At 41.1% G+C, this 20,375-nt stretch overlaps 1 protein-coding gene across 1 annotated transcript; it reads left to right on the top strand.

Moving 5' to 3' along the window:
• Positions 1–1,346: 1,346 nt before the first annotated feature.
• igf1 (insulin-like growth factor 1) lies at positions 1,347–20,037 on the top strand. Its single transcript, XM_042511315.1, has 5 exons — positions 1,347–1,620; positions 2,834–2,993; positions 16,384–16,640; positions 17,950–17,985; positions 19,234–20,037. The coding sequence occupies exons 1-5, from the start codon at positions 1,573–1,575 to the stop codon at positions 19,291–19,293; spliced, it is 561 nt and encodes a 186-aa protein (XP_042367249.1). The 5' UTR covers positions 1,347–1,572; the 3' UTR covers positions 19,294–20,037.
• The last annotated feature ends 338 nt before the right edge of the window (positions 20,038–20,375 follow it).

The raw sequence follows: 20,375 nt of genomic DNA, 5'->3' as shown, positions 1-20,375 counted from the left end.
GTAACATTTTGATGTCTCGCCATAGAACAGGACAGTGTTATAAATTTGGTGTACATTGTTCAATCTGCCTGAAACGTCATAGTTTTGATCAGGGTCCCATCCTGAACACATCTGTATGACAATATTCACTAGTCATAAACGTGCCACATACTGGCAAGAGCAAGTAAGTTTTGAGGGACAATTTTCATTGGATTTACATGATATTTACATGGTTTGGTCTACAAATTATGTACACCAAGTTGACATGGAATTTGTGTCCTCTCTTCTGCCACCTAACTGCTACTGGAGGTACTACATCGTGTAAAATAGCTCACTCCAGGGTCCAGCCTCTCCATGTGCATTATCTGACTTTCACAGTCACAAACAACCACTTTAGTTGGTGTCCCATCAGTACCCCAACATACATGGGGATGCAAGGGCCCTTTCATCGCTGCTTGCAGCTTTAATTTTTTACATTAAATTGCAGAGACAAAGTGCAGAGAAGCAGCAAATCCTGTTTAGAGAGCAGGACTTCAAAAGAGGCTTTCCTGGTTTATTTTTGTTATGCATTACTATAAAAATGTATTTTTTTTTTTCAAATCTACTTTAGTTCACATGTATGAAGCCTATTTTATTTAGGTTTTTTGTGGGTATGAACACTGGTGGTAAAGTGGGAAAGAGTTTTACAGACTTATCTTAGCGTTAATAACATTTGCAGACAAATTTTCATGAATTGACTCATTTTCAACACAGAAACAAGAAAAAATGTTTGTTTTTGACATGAAATTGTAGAGACAAAGTGCAGGACAGCAACAAATCCTGCACCAAAGCACAAAGTTAAGAGAGAGCAGGACTTAAAATCAGGCTTTTCTGGTTTATATTTGCTCTTTAATGAAATAAAAATGTATTTCTACTCCCATATTTGCACCAGTTGATATTCATTTAGATTTTTATTTTGTTTATATAAGGCGTTAAAGACAGTAACACACTGGTGGCAAATTGACGAAGTGTTTTCCTGACTTATTTTAAAGTTTATCTAATTCAGACTTTGCATAAAAAGGCTGCTGAATTACGCGGTGCCAAATTACGCACAACAGTCCCATCACAACCTCCAGCTTGTCTTTAACTTCTCATTCTTTCAGCGCATAGAATAGTGTGTGCTGTGTGAGTGTGAGCTGCTGCTGGTGGTGGGGCAGCACCGCTTTTTCTATCTTGATCTGAACTACTAACCAAGTCTTAGAGAGAGATCAAAATTCAATCCCGTTCTGAGAAAAAAAAAATCGAGAAATGACGTTATTTGAATATGTGCCCAAAATCCTTAATGAATAACTTAGGACGAGTAGGAGGCAAATGCTGCCCCAGCTGTTTCCTGTTGAAAATGTCTGTGTAATGTAGATAAATGTGAGGGATTTTCTCTCTAAATCCGTCTCCTGTTCGCTAAATCTCACTTCTCCAAAACGAGCCTGCGCAATGGAACAAAGTCGGAATATTGAGATGTGACATTGCCCGCATCTCATCCTCTTTCTCCCCGTTTTTTAATGACTTCAAACAAGTTCATTTTCGCCGGGCTTTGTCTTGCGGAGACCCGTGGGGATGTCTAGCGCTCTTTCCTTTCAGTGGCATTTATGTGATGTCTTCAAGGTAACTTACCTGATTTCCTTTGACACTATATATTATCACCTTCACTTGATTTGCACAGAGCATCCTCAGTTTTAACTGGAGCACTACTTGCTTCAGTTTATTTTTGCAGCTTTTAAATGCATGATTAATGTGGATTTATTCTGATTTTGGTCTTTTTTTATTTAAAGAGTCTTGCATGTTTTGATGTTTTTTATACATCTGCTTTAATTGACTTTTTTTCCTCTTTTGGAAATCCTGATCGTGCATGAGTTTCCCTGCTCGGATGAATGGGTTTTCATCCCCAGCGCTTCTGTGCGCCCTGCGCTCTTTTTCACCAGAAACTCCTAATGCAGTTCTGCAACTTTCAGAGTAATTACTGCTGAGTGTGCATTATTAAGTGCTAAATATCTAACCTGGGGCTGCGGGGTTAAAGAGAGAGGACATGAAATAGTTCGGGGCGTCGGGACCGTGCGGTCGGGCTTGTGATGTAGATGGATAGTGTCCTGTGTTTATTCTTTTTATTATGTATATTTGGCCCACTCAGCTTCCTCGGCTGGGTTTGGCGGGAGAGCCGTTTTCCATCTCACAGTTTGGATCGGAAAGATCCCTGGCGCTTTTTGCATCTCTTATTCTGCTTTTAGGGAATTTTGAAGCACTTTTGTGCGTAATAACGCGCTGACAGCTTGTTTTTTGGCACGCGAGAGAAAGCTGAAGCCTCACGAGCGAGTGGTGATTAATGATAAATTGATTATTGTGGATTGTCGTTAAAGTGTGAGGACGCACACAGAGGCTGATATGATAAGGAGAAACGTGTGTTTCCAATTTGGACGCGCTCTGCTCGGTTGCGCACAGGCGCTCCGGAGCATCAGAGCTGGTCAGCCTCCTGTTTGACTGTTTGGCACCAAGTTTGGATTTAATACATTTTCCTCCACATCTCCAAGCTCCTGTAAAGTTACCATCTGTGGCCACTTTTATTTTTTTAGCAGAGTGAAAGTTTGGGAAAGAAACTCAAATCTGATGTGTTGCCACCACCGATGTGTCACTGAGCCACCAACTGTCACAGCAGATCTGCCAGCAGTGTAATATGAGAGCAGTGGCTTTAAAGTGTGACTTAAATTAACTGCAAATCTCTCTGTGATGATGCTGTGTGTTTAGTGGAAATGTTAAATCTCTCTCTCTCTCTCTCTCTCTCTCTCTCTCTCTCTCTCTCTCTGTCTGTCTGTCTGTGCTGCAGAGTGCGATGTGCTGTATCTCCTGTAGCCACACCCTCTCACTACTGCTGTGCGTCCTCACCCTGACTCCGACGGCAACAGGGGCGGGCCCAGAGACCCTGTGCGGGGCGGAGCTGGTCGACACGCTGCAGTTTGTGTGTGGAGAGAGAGGCTTTTATTTCAGTAAGTGCACCTTTTTATTTATTCATAAAGGTTGGCTGTATCTGTCCCAGAGCTCTCCACCTCCAGCTAGCTCATAAATAAAAAAGCAGCCAGTTTGACATCTTGTCTTTGACTTTCCTCTGCATTAATGCTCCCTTTCTTGCTTCATTCATTCCTCTTCCAATGTTGCATCTTCTCTCTAAGTTTCACATTAATGCTCAGTGACTGAGCCCAGATTTTGAACAATATGGAATTATGATAACTATATTGTTGGTGGCAAATTGCATTTTTTTGCCCTTAAAGTGAATTTTGGCTGACTATCTCCTGAGAAAGAGGAGGGGTTGAAACTAAATGTTGCAGTGAAGTTTTTTCTTTTTTTCCACCAGAGAAGGGAAAGCGACCCAAAGAAAACCCTCCACCAACAATCCAGGATTTAAATCTCAGATTTTTCCATTAAGGGTACAACCCAGCCCAGAACAGCACAGGATATATGGAGCTACCGAGGTTAGGTGCAATGTTCCACCAGCTGCCAGGGTTTCTCAGGACATGTATCCTGATCTTTCTGTCAGAGACAAACAGAGTGACTCCACATTCGCAGTACGACTGGCTCAGACGCCGCAGAGAGGAGGTTTATTACCTCATTATTCACGTTTCTTTGGCCAGCGTCCACCAATTAAGCCAATTTGCATGGAATGCCCCCAGAGGAGCATCGTATCTCCCTGAAAGTCATTTTAAATTTTCCTACAATAATTGATTGTCCCTGTGACTCTTGCGCAGCTTTGACATAACAATCCATCATTAATGGTTTGGTTCAGTCCCAAAGTTATGAAAGATTTTCCACATGTGGTAGACTTTGTCAGCTGCCAATTTCAAAAAGAAAAGAAGATATAAGATTTCTGTGGGAAATCAGCAGCATCTATAGTGCTCTCTTTTCCAGTAATTGATTGCTTTCCCCTCAACCTGAACCTGGAGTGGTTTGTAGATACACCTTCTCAAGAACTTGGTGAATGATAGAGGATTAGGGGGCCAGGAGGGGGCCAGCCTGTGAACCCCTGCCTCACTACAGCAGATGTACAGCTCATGTAGCTGATATTAAATGCGAATCTAAAGCCTTTACAAGCCAAAAACAGATAAGTAAATTTCAAGGTTCAAGAGTTCTTTATTAGTCCCTGGGGGTAAATATGTTCTGCAGACATCCAAAATATGACATCACAGTCATTGCATTTACATGCACAGTTAAGCCAAGCTGTAGTTATAGCTGATTTAATTGGACTGTTGTCCTTGTCCCAAAATACAAGCCCTCAGGAAGAGCGCCAGACTTTGAAGCAAAGTTTACATAGTGGACAAAAGTGGAATTACACTGTCCAGGTCCATCACGTGATGCCATGAGGCCCAGAAAGACTTTCCCCCATTGACTTACATTGGGAATAATTCGTCTGCAAATCAGTGGATACATTCTTGAGTGTCAAAAGCTCTGCAAAATTACTTATTCCGCTGTCAGGATTTAACCCATTCAGTTTGATAAAATTTGGAAAGTCTAAAAGAGCCACAAGATTAATTTATTTGATTGCCATGAAGCAATGAACTGGAAGTCACTCAGTTGGTGGAAGTTACCCACTCAGGCACAGGGCGCATGCTCTATGGGCCTGGTAATTTGGAAGATTTGGGTACTTTCGTTGTGCATAAATAAAGTGTTTTTTGCTTCATGCACTACTGAGCATCTCTTGTAGGAATGAGCCGGGCCCCGCCTTCATTGCTGTATCCAGATTTTCTTAATACATCCATGCATTCAGCTAGTTGCTATTGGTCTTCCAGTTGACCTATTACACCACATACCAAACAACTTAGCCAACCTCAAAGACGAAGAAGCGACAAATGTCAAACAGTAAAAAACATTGATAACTTTTCCGTGCCCAACTGTATGTGACCTAAGATTACGTACTTTGCATAGTTAAGTCATTTTGGTAAAGTCACATAACTACATTAACTTTTAGATTCACACAGGACACACACAGCAGTCTCCTGGTTGAAAGTCTATGTTTGTTTAACCATTCACCACCCCTAACACCCAACCTACGCTGACTTTCTTGCTTTTTCTGCTTAATTCATGTGTCTACCACATCAAAAGATCATCAGTGACATTGCGTCTGCTTTTTTTTCATGGTGCCAGCATATAATTTTAACACATTCTGCACCCACCACCAGGTAATGCACTGTACCACAAGTACTTCTCATCTTAATACGTCTCAGAAACCCAACTGACAGTTTTTACATGGGACTTTTTCCTGCTTCACTCAAATCAGTGAACCTGCCATGCTTTGCAGAGTGTTTTTCTGTTGATTATGTCTGTGATACATGCTGCAGTCTGTAGCACCTGCTCATGGTACCAACACAGTACCGTTTTACCAAACAGCAAAAGATGAGCTCAGACACTGTGCTTGTAAAACACGTGATATGATGCTGATTGCTCTACTCTGCCTCAGAGGAGGTTTGAAATGAGCAAGGAAGCACAGTGCATCTTCTCAGCGCTTTGACTCATCCAACACTATCACCAGTGAAGAACATTGGCTGTGGACAATTCAGCAAAACCTTGGATTACATTCAGTAAACATCAAATGACAACATTTTAAAAATGATCTGTACATAACACATACGTGTATGGTTACGGATAGGGAAAGGGACACAAACTTTGGTTCCCTACACAACAGTTGGACGTGCTACCTCCCCAACCTCTATGCTACATTAAGAGTGCGTTACTTCTTACACAGGCACTGCAGAGTGGCACTCGATGCAAAGAATATTGTTGTCTAATATAGACATAATTCTCCGTAAATCCATTATATGTGTGCTCTCATACTGACCTTGTTCAGCTCTTTACGGCTGACAGTTAGGTTCAGTGGTTGATGACGTAGCCCAGCTGATGCGAGATGTTAATAAGACTTTACGTCGAACAGACAATTTGGTTAAAGTGAAAATCAGTTTGACGATATTTTAAAAGTCTAACGACGTTAGAATCTTATGTTGTGTGGATGTTAACATTATGACATTTTGCAGACGTTTGGTCTCATTCTCCATACCCTAAGACAAGATGTTATTCTTCGTCAAGATGATGTTAGCACAAGACATCCTAACATTGAATTTTGGTCACCCAGTATCACAACCTACATTTAACCAAATATTAACATCTATTGATGTTGGTAGCCAGCTGTGAAGGGTGTGGGAATCTGAGTTTGTTTCCAGTCACACTGTGGGTGTTTTATAGCGACACAGTGCTGGTTTTCCAATGAAATAATGCCACAAAGAGTAGTGTTTTTTACAGAGATGTTGTTGCTTTTCTAGTGCGGATTGTGCCGCCAATACAGGGTATATAAGCCAAAACATTATATTTTCTTAACAATAGCCAAGTTTTTTGTGTCTAAACCTAATCACAGCACTTTTGAAACATAAAGCTTTGACGTATCCATGGTTTGCAGAAATGTACTATGCCAACATTTATTGTGGTGATTGGGTTGGGGCCTAACCCTAAATTAATCAAGTGTTTCAGTTGCCTAACGTTAACCATACCCTCATTTTATTTTCATTTCCATAGAAAGACATTATAGAAATACTTTAAGAACGATGGCATAGAACATTCACAATGTCACTGAACGAAATCCAAAGTTTTTTGCTGAATCATGCAATATCAGCGTTCTGTCTGGCAGCCGTGTCACCGTGCACCTTGCTGCCGCCCTCCTCCACCCCTGCATGCAGCTTTTCCAGGACCAGTCAACATCATTCTCTGCATCGGGCCCTTTGTACGGTGTTTGCCAGCGAGTCTGTTGGAGAGCCACCAAGCTGCTGCAAAGCTGCGAGTCTTGTTCGTCCAGATGCTGCTGGCAACACCCACATGTTGTGAAGTGGTCATGACAGCCTGCTCGATTGCCAGTTTTCTGCCAGTTAAGACTTTTTGGTCTTTGGATTCTCTCTGCTGCAGCACTTCTCTGGTATAAAAGACCATGTTCTCTGCAGAAACAGTGGAAGATCATGGACTAGCTGATTAAAGAGAGCTTTTTGGTAAATTTTGCATCCCTTTTAGTGTCAGTAGGGTACAAGGATCAAATATTTAGCACCAATAAGGCTTTCTCTGCTCAGATGGTGACACTTTGGTCGATCTTTTTCTTGCTCATTGGTAAATTCCAAATGTAAAATGGACCCGAAAAGTGTCTGCAGCCTTTGTTTAAAGCTGATGAAATGTTCAAGAGCTTGACAAGCTCTGAGGGTGTCCAGAGATTGGATGATGTGAGAATGTGACAAAGTGTTGGCTACTGATAGCAGAGTTTTACTACAGCTTTGTAAATGTTCTCACAGGCCATAGAAGCACAGCACTACTGTCCATATTCATCTCACGAGAAAGTGTTGAACGGAGGCCAAAGTAACTCATGAATCCTCATGCAGGATACACTTCTTAAACAGGAACAGACCTTTTTGTGGTATGGGGAATGTATTTATCTTTCCCGCATTACCTTACACTGTGCAGTCACTGAACTGCACAGCATCCATCTATCAATGCCACATTTTCCTGTGTTGAAAAAGAGGTGTATTTCACGAACACTCCATCCTTTTTCTGAAAAGACGATGAGGTTTGAGCAGCAGGGTGCTGTGCCTCGGAAAATATGCTGCTCCCTGTCTTCCTCCGTTTCTCTCGCGCTCTCATATTCTTTCTGTCATGCTTTTTCCTCCTCCTCTTTCTCGGTCGCCACACGTACCAGCGGCTGAGTGCGTAAAAATATCTGGAGAATGCATTTGTCGTCTATGGGACCCGGCAGCGTAACAGCTTGGCCAAAGGAGGCGTACTCCTTTCCCTGAACTCTTCCCCTCCAGTCTGGCCGTGTTGAACTTGGCAACCCTGTGATTGATAATGTGTCCAGAGACAGTGTTGCAACGACAGTGGGCTTTCTGTGCTGAGAGTGCTTTTTGCCAATCCACCTTACGCATGTCACCAGTAAAGTAGCACACTTGCATTTTAAGACTACAGGTTTCCTACCCTGACAGAAATGCTAAATACTAGTTGGTGGAAATTTTTTTTTTTTTTAGGTAATGAAACAAACTGCGGTCTATGAAACAGAAAAAAACCCACAACCGTAGTCAGTTTTTCCAATTATTAGCCTGACCTAGAAATCCTCAGTTGTCTTTGTAATGCTTTAGCAGGCAGGACCGTGGGGTGATTTCACTGCGATGTTCATTCCATGAATCAGATCTGTTATGGGAGTTTTTTTGGCTAAAGTGTGAGTGCTAAGTGGCTCCCAGTCCTAAGTCACTTCATATTTTATCAGTTCATGCTAAAATATTCACATTTATTCTAGAGTGAGCATGAGATATGTAATGTTACAGCTGATTTCTGCGAAAAGAACGATGCGCAAACTCTCTTGAATTATGACAAAATGGAATACCCCATGGCCAATTTTTGGTACACAAAGTTCAGCCAAATATAAAACGTGGTAAATTTTTAGGTGTTTTGGCTTGAACTGATGGCATGTGAGCTGCAGGTGGAAAGGAGAAGGAAAACTGATGCCATTGATGAGTTTTCCCCTTCAGTGTTTGTCCCTGTCAATTTTATTCAAAAGCCACTGGAGCTTCAGAGAGGTAGAGTGTGCAAACAGCACGTCACATGCATGCACTCACACACGCACGCACTCAAACACACGTAGCTCGGCCTCAGCAGCAGGGGATTATGTGGATTACAGGATGATCAGGACACCCCCCTCCCTCCCTCCCTAGTTTTACACAGGACCCGAACACACAGCAGAAGGCACTGAGATCTGAAGAAAGACCTCCTGTGTCTCCTCTCCATCGCAGAGAAAAGGTGTCGTTTTCCCATCAAGACCTGAACTAAAAATCTCTGACCCCTCTGTGAATTACTGCTCGGCAGAACAAAGAGGCATCTCATGAAAAGGACAGGCAGGCGTCCTCCAGATTTAGATCTGTACATTAGCTGAAGTTGAGACATGAGGGATTTGAGGACACTCTCTGGGACTAAACAGCACTTTACCTTTGAAACTCTTCATCAGTTTAATCCAATCACATAATGTAGGACCACTACAAAGAAAAATGAGGATATATCTGGTTACATTCGTGCAGAGGTCACGAGGGTTCATAGTTGATATCTTGGACCTTTCTAGCATTCTTTCTTCACCGTAGGTAGTCTCATAAATTTTCTTTCATTCCAGTTGTAAATGAATCAAAGAATCCTGCACACTATTGATCACTTGCGCTCTATGTATCACCAATGTTTCTACAAAATTTGGTATGCTATCAAGCAAAAACACTGTCTAACTGCTTCGATAATAACATATCTTATGATAAATACCCATTGGCCATCAAATAATCCAGACACACTGCAATAGTTTGCACTCATTTACCTCAGACCTTCATTTTTTTACCTTCATCAGGTACATGTGAATGCCAGTATGTAGGATTTTTTCCAGCTGCTTTTTAGGCACCAAACATGGGTGTTTCATAGTAAGACATCGCTGTGCTTCCAGCAGCTTTTTTGCACCATGAATGGTTGTTTTGTAGCGACCTGTTTCTGTTTTTCCAGCTGCTTTATAGGCGCCAAACGTGGGTCTTTTGAGGCGAGTCATAGCTGCATTTCCCACAGCTTTTTAGGCACAAAATGTGGGTGTTTTGAAGCAACGTGTCACTGTGTTTCAAGCATTTTTCTAGGCATCAAATATTGGTGTTTTGTAGCAACTATCACTGTTTTTCTAGCTGCTTTTAAGGGACCAAACATGAGTGTTTTGCAGCAACCTGTCACTGTGTTTCCAGTGGCTTTTTAGACATCAACTGTGGGTGTTTTTTGTTGCAAATTGTTGTGTTTCTAGCTGCTTTTTATGCACCAAACATGGGTGTTTGTAACATGTTGTCATGGCTTTTCCAGCTGTTATTAAAGCAACAAACAGGTGTTTTAGCAGCCCATAGCTGTGTTTCTAGCTGCTTTTTAAGCACCCAGCATATTTTTTTTTTAGTAACCCATTGCTTTGTTTCCCGTGGATTTTTAGGCACCCAAGTGTGTGTTTTGTAGCAACATGTCGCTGTGTTTCCAGCTACTTTTTAGGTGCCAAACATGGGTTTTTTTATGGTGATCTGTTGCTGTTTTTCCACTGGGGATAGTGCCATGAGAAACAGCTGGGTTTTTACTGAGACGTCACTGTATTTCTTGCCAGGATAGTGGCAAAATGTTGCTTTTTCCAGCTGCAATTGTGCCTCCAAAACCAGACATTTTAGGCCAAAAGATGATGTTTTGCTAACAATAACAGAGTGCATTTAATAAACATGATAAACAAAATGTAATGTTTCCATGGTTTGCAGCAACGTACAATGCCAACATTTTTTCTTGCGAATGGGTTGAACTCTGTTCATTTGTTTTTATCTTCTGTTTCTATCTTTGTTAAATAATTTAGCAATTGTTTCTTATAATATATTCAGTTTGATCTCCAGTTTGACAATACCGTGAACAACACTTCTAGTTGCAGTACCATTGGATAAGCTTCCAGTGTCACGGCGCCCTGATGTGAGGAACACTTCACACATGCCATAAACTCTTTGTGGTACCAGTGATAAAGAGGTAGTTTCCAGTACTTTAGCAGCTCTTACAGTCCCTGCCCAGCTGTAAACTGCTTGACACTTTGCAGGAAGAGCAGTGCACAGGCTCCAAGAATCTACTGGTTTTTATTGACCATGACCAAGCTGTAAAACTCAGATGCTTTCTGTGCCACTCTGGAATGGGGGAATCCAGCCATCTCTCCCCAGTGCCGCTCCTTGGAGGAATGAACACTATGTGTGCTGAGGCTTTCAAACACCAAACCAAAAGATGTTTGATGGAGCAGTGCAGTGGCATCAGATGAAACACTTAGTCAACACTAAATTTGACAGGTTGAAGACAGTTGGTGCTACTGCATAGTTCTCCGCTAAGGAGGATGCTGGCACTGCTTTATAGTATCAAGCACATAAAAGGTGGGTCTGAAAAGTTTGTAGCCTGCTCATTTGTTGAGGACAGTGGCTGTAGTCGGCTTGGATTCATGTCAGATGCAATTTATTCGAAAGGCAACTGAGAGTTACGGAAAACAGAAAATGCATCAGAACATATCAAAACATCCTCAGAAACTCGTAAAATATTGTCTGCAGCAGAAGGCCATGTTCAAACATGCAGCCCCACTCGTTCATTTTAATGAGACCTCTGTCAAAGTTCTGATAAAAATGACATCATTTGTTGTGGTGCTGCACTGGTCAGTGAAACACTTCCATGTGCACATCATCGCTCATCATTCATAGAATAATTTGTACAGTGAATGGGTTAATGCCACCTCGAAATTGTTGCGACAGAGCATAGAATTATTGTCCAACCCGTTCTCACTCCCAACTTGTCAAATACCGATGTTTGGGTTATGGCCCTTGGTGTCTGATAATGGCACACAGATGCTCCTTTGCTGTCAGTGTGAGACTCATTGGGCTGCATTGTTATTAGATGCTCACAGCTACTGACATTGTATAAAGAGCTAGAAAGTCTGCACAAGGGGGAGGTTGGGGTGGATGGATTGGTCAAAAAAACATAAGACTTTCACCCTGAAAGCCATTGTTTGTGTCCTGTGTGAAACCAATCTAATTTTTAACCCAAACCATTACCCTCTCCTAAGCCTAACCAAGTACTTTAGTTGCATAAACTTACCCAAATAAACCTAAAAACGAAGTAAACCCATATTAAAAGTTTCAAAACCAGGCGGGTAAAGCAGCAATGTCTTAGTAAAAATCTACCGCTTTTTGTGCCATTATCCCGTCAGGTGAAACAGCCTGCAAAACACACACAAAAGTCCAGGGTTTGTTTGATCCATCCACCGCCAGATGACAAAATCAGCTCTTATAATTAGGAACACTGACATATGTTTGAAAAGTGCAAATATACCATATTTGTGATTCACAGAAACATTCAATGCCAACATTTTGACGACTGGTCTGGAAATATATTTTGAAAAAAGAAGTAAACTTTACACATGTAGAAACTTTGCATTTTCTGTGAACACAGAGGTTTACTTTGAAAAGAAACTTGCATGTTATGAGCAGAAAGGGACGCCATGTCTTTGACATGTCCAAAATTGACTTAAGCTTTGAGAGGTTTCTATAGATGTTTTGACTCACTAACGTCCCCTGCAAAGAAACAAGCTATCAACCTTTTGCAACTGTATTGATGAATATTTGATAGTCAAAAGATTGATTTTTGGTGGCTTTCTGTAGTTGGGGCACTTCTGCCATTGATTTCTAAATTGCTCTAAATCTGCAGAAAGTGTACTTTTACCATTTCCTCTTAAAACATTATAAATCATTGGTGTTAGAGGATAAAACTCACTCACTGCACTCTGCCTCGTCACGATGGCTGAAACGCTGACACGCTCTTTCTAATCTGACCTGAAACCCTCCTTCATCATCCTCCGTGTTTCGTGCATCCTCCTTCTCGAGTCCCTGTCAAATGGCAGAGGGCCGTAAGGCGGAAGAACTGGCAGAAAACGTTGTTTACCCTTATTTGTTTAACAACAGTCACAGAAAACAACCTTTTGTTTATGAGGGATTACAGCAGCTATCCATGGAATTGAAGCATTTAAAACCTCCCAAAGCTTTTAGACCTGATTATTTTATGCGTGTTTTTCCCCAAACCTGCCCGAGCTGATTATCCTACATGTTACAACCGGTGCCAGCTGATTTTTCTCTCCCTTCCAGCTGTTTGTGCAGCAGGGTTGCAAGCTATTTTCAGAATAATAGCGGATGTTAATTTGTAAGGCTTTATTGGGAGGGATTGAAAAACAGGCCAGGCAACGAGGCACGGCCCCTCTTTTGGCTTTCAGCTGCCATTATATAATCGCCAGCCAACGTCATATTTCTCTCTTACTGAATTTCTTGACATCAGGTGTTAAAATCGCAGCCAAGGCTGATCCCACTGTTACACACCGCAGGGAGGAAATATCAGGTTTTGTTTGTTCAGAAAGGACTGAAGAGAAAGAATTACAAAAGGTGTAGCTGTCGGTGCATTTGGAATTAATAAAAATGTCAAATTACGATTTTTGTCATCTGCATATTTCATTTAACACATCCCCCTTTGCACTGTAAAATCTGACAAGTTGATTTAACTTCTGGGAAAATCTAGGAAACTGATTTGAAAAATGTAAGTAAATGTAACGTCTTAATTTCAGTTTACTTTACAATGAAAAAAGACAAATGGAAACTAACTTAAAATAATTGCTTTAATCAGCGACACATAAATGAATTAAGTTTTCTCAACTCGCTTTCCAGGCAGTTGTGTTAATTGAACTTGATAACTTGATTGGAAAAAAATTAATTAATGTGTCACTGAAGTAATTATTCACTTTGGTTAAAAAGGGTCTTTCAGGGGGTATATTTAATTGCTAAGTTTACTTTAAATGTAGTTATATTTACTTAATTTTGTGAATTTATTGCAACTTAAAAATTACAAGTTTTATTAAATCAATCTTTCTAAATTCTAGCAATTTTTAATAAACCAAGTATGCTGTGCTATATATCTGTATTGTACTGGCTACAAACTGGTCAATCACATTTTTATTTTCTTAAACATGCTAACAAAACAGAACTCGCAGATCTCGTAACTTTATTGTTGCTAAAAGCCTGTTTCAAGGATCAAGTTAAGTCAGACTAACTTAGTTTACTGAAGCTGCTAATACTTAGAAAAAGCAAGGTGATTTTAATTGTCATTTTTAAGTTGCAAGAATTTCAACAAAATTAAGTAAATGCAGCTAAATTTTGGGTAAACTTAAAAAAAATTATGTTAAATAAACATGTATTAGGATTAATAGTTATATCTACTTTCCTTTTTCGAGTCAGTCCAAGATTATTTTAAGCAAGATCACCTTGTCAGATTTTACAGTGTGGCAGTTTGAGATCTGGGTGAATCTGGTTCTCCTGTTTCCTAAATAATGCAGGTGCGCCATGTATTTTTAGCATCATTCTACCTGATGTACAATGTGAAAGCCTCCCCCCCGTTTTCCTGCCTCTCATTCACACCTCCGTTATCTCCCACTCTGCTTTGTGTCGGGGGTCCGAGGAGAAAGATGCTTCTGTTTCTGAATGAAAGCCGCTCTCTGTCCAGAACAACATTGTCAGGACAAGGCAGACAGAGAGCAGAAGTTAATGCACTTTGTCAGCACTGGCAGGCTTGTGAGCCAGGAGCTATTAACTCTGAGAGGGAAAGGCATTTCCTCCTTGTAAATGCCATATTAAATTATTATTATTTTATTTGGTAACAGGGAAAAACCCATCAGGGCTATATTGCTCAAGGTGAGCGGGGAATTGTTAATGGAGAGTCTGCGTTTTTCTAAAGGCCACCAAAAGAGGGTGGGTTTGGGGGGTAAGGGAGTTGAAAAAGGAAGTGAGTATTGGCGTCATCGTAACCTAATGTGGTCACCAAGTCAACAAGCCGAGGTTCACACCTTTAAGTAATGTTTTACCCATTTTTTCAGTGACAATATCGACAACAACCAATCAAACAGTCGTTTCTTCATCATGCCACCATCTCCAGCTCCTGCCAAATGAAAATGTGAATGAACAGTGGGGGTATAGCCAACTGTGGGGGGGTGCAGACTCAAAGCCCGCCTGGCTGTTCCTGCAGGTTGATCAGACCCAGAGGGCTTGTGGTTTGGCCTCGCCGGACGGGCCTCTGTGTAAAAGATACCTGGGCCAAAATGGCTGAGCGTGATATTCTCAACGTTCGGGTGACTGCGGCCCCTTTTTTACAGGGAAGCAGCTGCCAGAAAGGGTCCATAGTGTGCAACGTGATACACTGTAAATTATACACGGAAGAAATCCATGTCATTAAGGCTGTTCATGTATCGAAGAATCAGATCCATGACCTGGCCATTATCACTGCTTTGTTACAAGTATAGTGTCTGGCCACCAGCCACAATTAGTTTGCTTGAATCTGATATTAGATGTAAAGTAATGCAGAGGAATAAGCAATTGCATTGACTGTTTGCAAAATCCCTCCACCCTTACTTACTGTTGTTACACCTGCACTTGCATCTTAAAAATATGAAAGCAGATTTACCATGAAATTCTTTCAGAACAATAGTCCCTTTTTATACAGAGGTTTCAAAATACACCCGTCATTTTGCCGGCTTTGCATTTTTACACAGACCCAAACAACGGCAGCATAATACCGCATTTTTGGCATGTTGATGTGTTTTAGGCAGGAAGAAATTATTTGTAACAAAGGAGTCACAGGACTGTTTACTAATTGACTGCGGTCAATTTATGGCTTCAATTTGCCGCTTAAAGATCAACTTTTCCTAACTAAGTTTGGCTGCACTTTGCTGCAGAATCACATGGCTGCAGCTCGGAGCGACCACCACAGCTTTCTTTAGACTTCGCATGGCATCTTCCTGCAGGCTGCACAGATGTACAATAATTATAGTATTTGTATGATAATTTTGACCTCTGTACGATCAATAATTCCAAAATTACCGTAAAGTACAATAATTTGACCATTGTCATTACAATAAGAACTTAGTTTAGTTTACATGTCTCATTTTAGCTCATTTCCTGACTCCAGACGTCTGTGTCTAAGGCTGTGGGAATGGGTAGATGTGTCAAAAAGTTGTTTAGTGTTTACAAAAGTTACAAATTTAACCCATTCGTTAAATTCGTTAAACTGAAGAGAATGGATGTTTGAAGTGCAGTTTGAATGGTAAAAGTCAGTTAACCCACTGAGGAGATATCAATGTCTAAAGTCAAGAAAGTTCAAAGTCTTGCCTGCAAATTTGAGGGCGTACGTTTCCAAGAGTAAGCTGTAGGTGGGTGAATTCAACCGAGGGCAAGAACATTGCTGAGAACATAAAACCCTTTGAAACGTCTCCTTAATGTGTCATATTAAGAGGATATTGAGCAGGGGGCATAGATACACTGCAGGGCAGGAAAGAGCATGTAAGTGTACACTTTGATATAGCAAAGTCCCAGACCTGCACACAGTGGGGGGAATACTACACACTGGATTTTTAGTCATGAAGAGCGCTTATTTTACCTTAACCCTTTGAAAAAAATGCTATATAAAATACAGCTGACCTTGGAGGAAACGTTGGGTTTCTACTGTAAGCTAGTTAGCCAGACATGCTAACGTTTGTGGCTAATGTTGGAGCAGATTAACACACAATTGAATCCATGCCTTACACTTCAGCTCTTTTATTTTTGGTTTTGGAGGGCGTGGAAAAGACTTAAAAGAAGAAGAATACCGAATTTTAAATGCTGCTTGTTTAAACAATAAAAAAACAGCACTGAAGAATTAGTAAACCAAAGATTCAGCAGTATTGGTCCGCTATGTTATCGCCAAAACTAACTCCCATTCCTACTCTCAAAACAGGTAAACCAACAGGCTATGGCCCCAATGCACGGCGGTCACGTGGCATTGTGGACGAGTGCTGCTTCCAAAGCTGTGAGCTGCGGCGCCTGGAGATGTACTGTGCACCTGCCAAGACTAGCAAGGCTGCTCGCTCTGTGCGTGCACAGCGCCACACAGACATGCCGAGAGCACCCAAGGTTAGTACCGCAGGGCACAAAGTGGACAAAGGCACAGAGCGTAGGACAGCACAGCAGCCAGACAAGACAAAAAACAAGAAGGTGAGCACAGCACCAAACAGATACACTCTAAAAAAAGATTAACTCAACAGGAAATGTGCAAGAAATGAAAGATTAGGTTTGATGTTTGCATCTGTCAGAGCATGCACACATCATATCCTAAGAATGTTGCAGAAAATTATTTGACATTTGTTTTGTTTGAGTGTTAAATGAGAAGATTGATACCACTCTCATGTTTGTGTTGTATGAAATTACAGCAAGCAGATGGTTAGTTTAACTTGAGCATTCAAGGAGAATCAGAAGTTTAAGTTAAAGTATATCACTACCAGCATACTGTTTACACTCAAGTACACTCAACACGCTCTCATCCCAAATTATCCCATTGCCGTTTTGCAGTGGACTTACACGTCTATATATTACGATTTAGGTATCATTCTGCGTCTGCTGTTTACATTCCAGGATACCGCTACCGTGATGTCAAAAAATGCACAGGGTGGGATGATGTAGCACATGGTTATGTTTATGCAACAACAGCACATGGCAACCAATGCTGGAACAAACGCACATGCTGGAAAAACAACGCCACAGTTAGTCAGAAGGAACACCGGACTCCAGCATGAAAGTCCCGCCTTATAAGTACCTCTTGGGTCTTATATTACATAGTTACCGACAGCATTTCAACCTGACACCGTCCTGCTTGTGACAGGTTCTGTCCAGCTGCATTCTCAATTGATGCCGCCTGTGCACGTATCATGTAGATGAAGCACCGTGCGCCGGCGTACAATCACACCTCGACAACTTCTGTACGACAGTGTTCCCAGCTGATGCGGCGTTTCATGTGCACATGAAAGGCACGTATTTGGTGTTGTAAACTTACACCAAAAGCAATGTCAACGTGACAATATTTTACAAGTTCGGATTGAGAATGGGCTGGTACACTCAAGCAATAGAACTTTTCTGCAGAGAGGTGCCCCCAAAAAAGTCCATTATCCCGAACAAACATGATAATGGGCTGTCAGAGAAATTGGCTTCCTGTTCCTGTTTGGTACTAACAGTAGGTAGTAGGCCAAGAAACAATCATAACCATCTGTTAAACTATAAACTGTCCATACTACATGGAACCAAGGCTACCTGTTTACCCCTGTTTACAGTCTTTATGCTAAGCTAAGCTAAGCTAACTGACTGATGGCTTTATGCATACAGACATGAAAATGGTCTCAAACGTCTCATCTCACAAAGTGTTATTTTACTTTAATTGTAAGAGTCAATAGGTTCAAGTTTGTTAGCAGCTTGCTGTATAGCAAGATTAATTAATCCAGCATATTTAAGTGGCTTTATTTTCCTCCCACAGAGACCTTTACCTGGACATAGTCATTCAACCTTTAAGGTATGCATGCCTGTGGATACTTTTAATTTCACTGTATTGTTATTTTTCATTCATTTAGTAATTTAAACTTCTGTAAACAGCCTCCATCCTGACATTCTCAGAGATTCATTTAAACAATCTTGAAATCTTAAATCTCTTGGCCAAAGAAAGAAAGCGTGAGGTCTAAATGCAGACTCTGTTTCACCCTCGAGTTGCCAACCTGTGGGAGAGCGTGATCCTTTTAAGATTTGACCGTGTGCTTTTTACCCTTCTCTCAAAAAAGAAAACCATTAGCAAGAGAAGGGACTAAGTGTTTTTTGTGGTAGACCGAGTGGCACTCCCGCTCCCCAGGCAGAAGCTCCACTCTGCTACTGTACATGATGTGCTGAAATTCTGCCGTCTGGCCATAAAGAGACTGACACATGCAAGAGTCCAGAGATGAAGCATGCATGTCACGCTTAGTGTCTCTCCATGTGCAGTGGCTTCCACATCACTCATCTGTTTATTAATTTGTGGATTGTGGTGCAGCTGTAAACGGTACAGCAAATTAATTCAATCCTCCTCTTGGTTTTACTGTTAGTGATTTAAGACATCTGTCCCTTAACAACACTGAACACTTAGGGGAACCCACCATGCTGTTAAGTTGCTCGGCTAACTAGCTTGCACCTAGATTGTTAACTTAAAAGGAATGATTTTCACTAGATAATATGTTTCATTTTTGTTATTTCAACACTTAACTACCTCTGAGAAACATCATAGCTCTGTGGCCTATGAACATTGTTATGTTGATGTAAAAAAAGAGTTCCTCTCTTTCAAAAAAAAGACTCATAGCATTGTACATGCCATTGTTTTTCATAATCTGACCCTTGTCTTAAGTGAGAAACTATAACACATCTGCTGATTTGAAAGGAGTACACCGTAGGGCAACGCTTTGCGATTCTTTAACAAATTAGCGCCCGCCCACTCAGATTTTGCACCAATAAAATTGCAGTACCATTGTTTTCAACACTAAAATAAAATTTACATTTTTTTCTTTCTGTAATAATTAGAATTGTGTCAAAATAATTACACAAGTCAAAACAAAAAAACAGGCAAACATAAATGTTTATTTCAGACTTTAAGAGAACAGTTACCTCCACCAACCACCGTTATTTTCACCATCAAAAGACCATAGATGCAGATTTTCCCAAATCTGTCTCAAAGCTTGCCCACTTTAACTTCTACCAAGTCCCTGCTGAATGTTTGAAATGTGTTTCTCTTTTGTTGCAGGAGGTGCATCAGAAAAACTCAAGTCGAGGCAACACGGGGGGCAGAAATTACAGAATGTAGGGAGGGAGCGAATGGACAAATGCCCAGCGACTTGGGAAGAGAGAAGGGAGTGGCCTTACCTGGTACCCCTGTGGAATGGTTCACTGTAAAACAAAACAAAGAGGAAGATGACAAAGGTCCGAAACCTCTTCAAAATGATTGAAACCTGAGAGCTAAGTGATGTTTAAGGGTTTGATGAGGGATCTTGTGATTATTTTATACACTGCACCATTCCATATCGGGAGGAATTCTTTGTTAATGCAATGTAACAGACTAGTTTAGCTGCTGAGACACGAACAAGAGCTTATTATACCTCCAATGTGTGAGCTGCAGCGTCCCCCCTGGCTCCAGGAAAGGTGGAAACGGATCTGGGCTTCAGCCAATCAGAGAGCGGCAAGCTGTGATTGAGAATGAGTGGTCCGTCCTGTCCCCTGAACTTTGCGGAGGTAAATCTTTTCAGTCTTAGAGAGTGGATTAAATTCACTCCTTTTGCAAGATTTCTTTGTCACCGGTCAAATAACAATTACTACCCCAGTTAAGAAATGTTTTGATGCACCATGCATGAAAACAAGGTTTTCTTTAAAGGAACAGTGTGTAGAATTTAGAGACATCAAGTGGTGAGGATTACAGATTGCAGCCAACTGAAACATCTCCCATGTGTCAAGCTTGAACTCCTGTTTAGAAATTACTTCAGTGTTCATTGTTCAGGAGGTTTATACTGGGAGCTGAATTATCCACAGAGGTCTCTTTCTCTCTAAAACAAACAGATTGGACAATTCAAATGGTTAAAAACAGTGAATAAAACAGTTTCATGTTAAAAATGAGTGTTTCTCCAATGCTGTTCGGCATGTTGGAGACGAGTAACTAGTCCTGCACCTTTTTCTCTGATAACTTTAAATTCAAAAGTTCAGGAGGTTTTAAGCGGTAGCTGAAATATCTGCAGAGGTCTCTTCCTCTCAAAAACACGTGGGCCCAGCAATAAAACCTGGTAAAAACACAGAATATAGCAGTTTCACATTAAAAATCAGTGATTTTCCAAGGCTGTTTGGCTCATCACAGACGGGCGGCTTGCCCAGCACCTGCTGATGTGTGCTAACCTTTTT

This window comes from Plectropomus leopardus, chromosome 22 (assembly GCF_008729295.1).
Source record: "Plectropomus leopardus isolate mb chromosome 22, YSFRI_Pleo_2.0, whole genome shotgun sequence".
NCBI lineage: Eukaryota > Metazoa > Chordata > Actinopteri > Perciformes > Serranidae > Plectropomus > Plectropomus leopardus.
The sequence above is the reverse complement of the archived record's forward strand: the minus strand, read 5'-3'. Positions and strand labels throughout refer to the sequence as shown.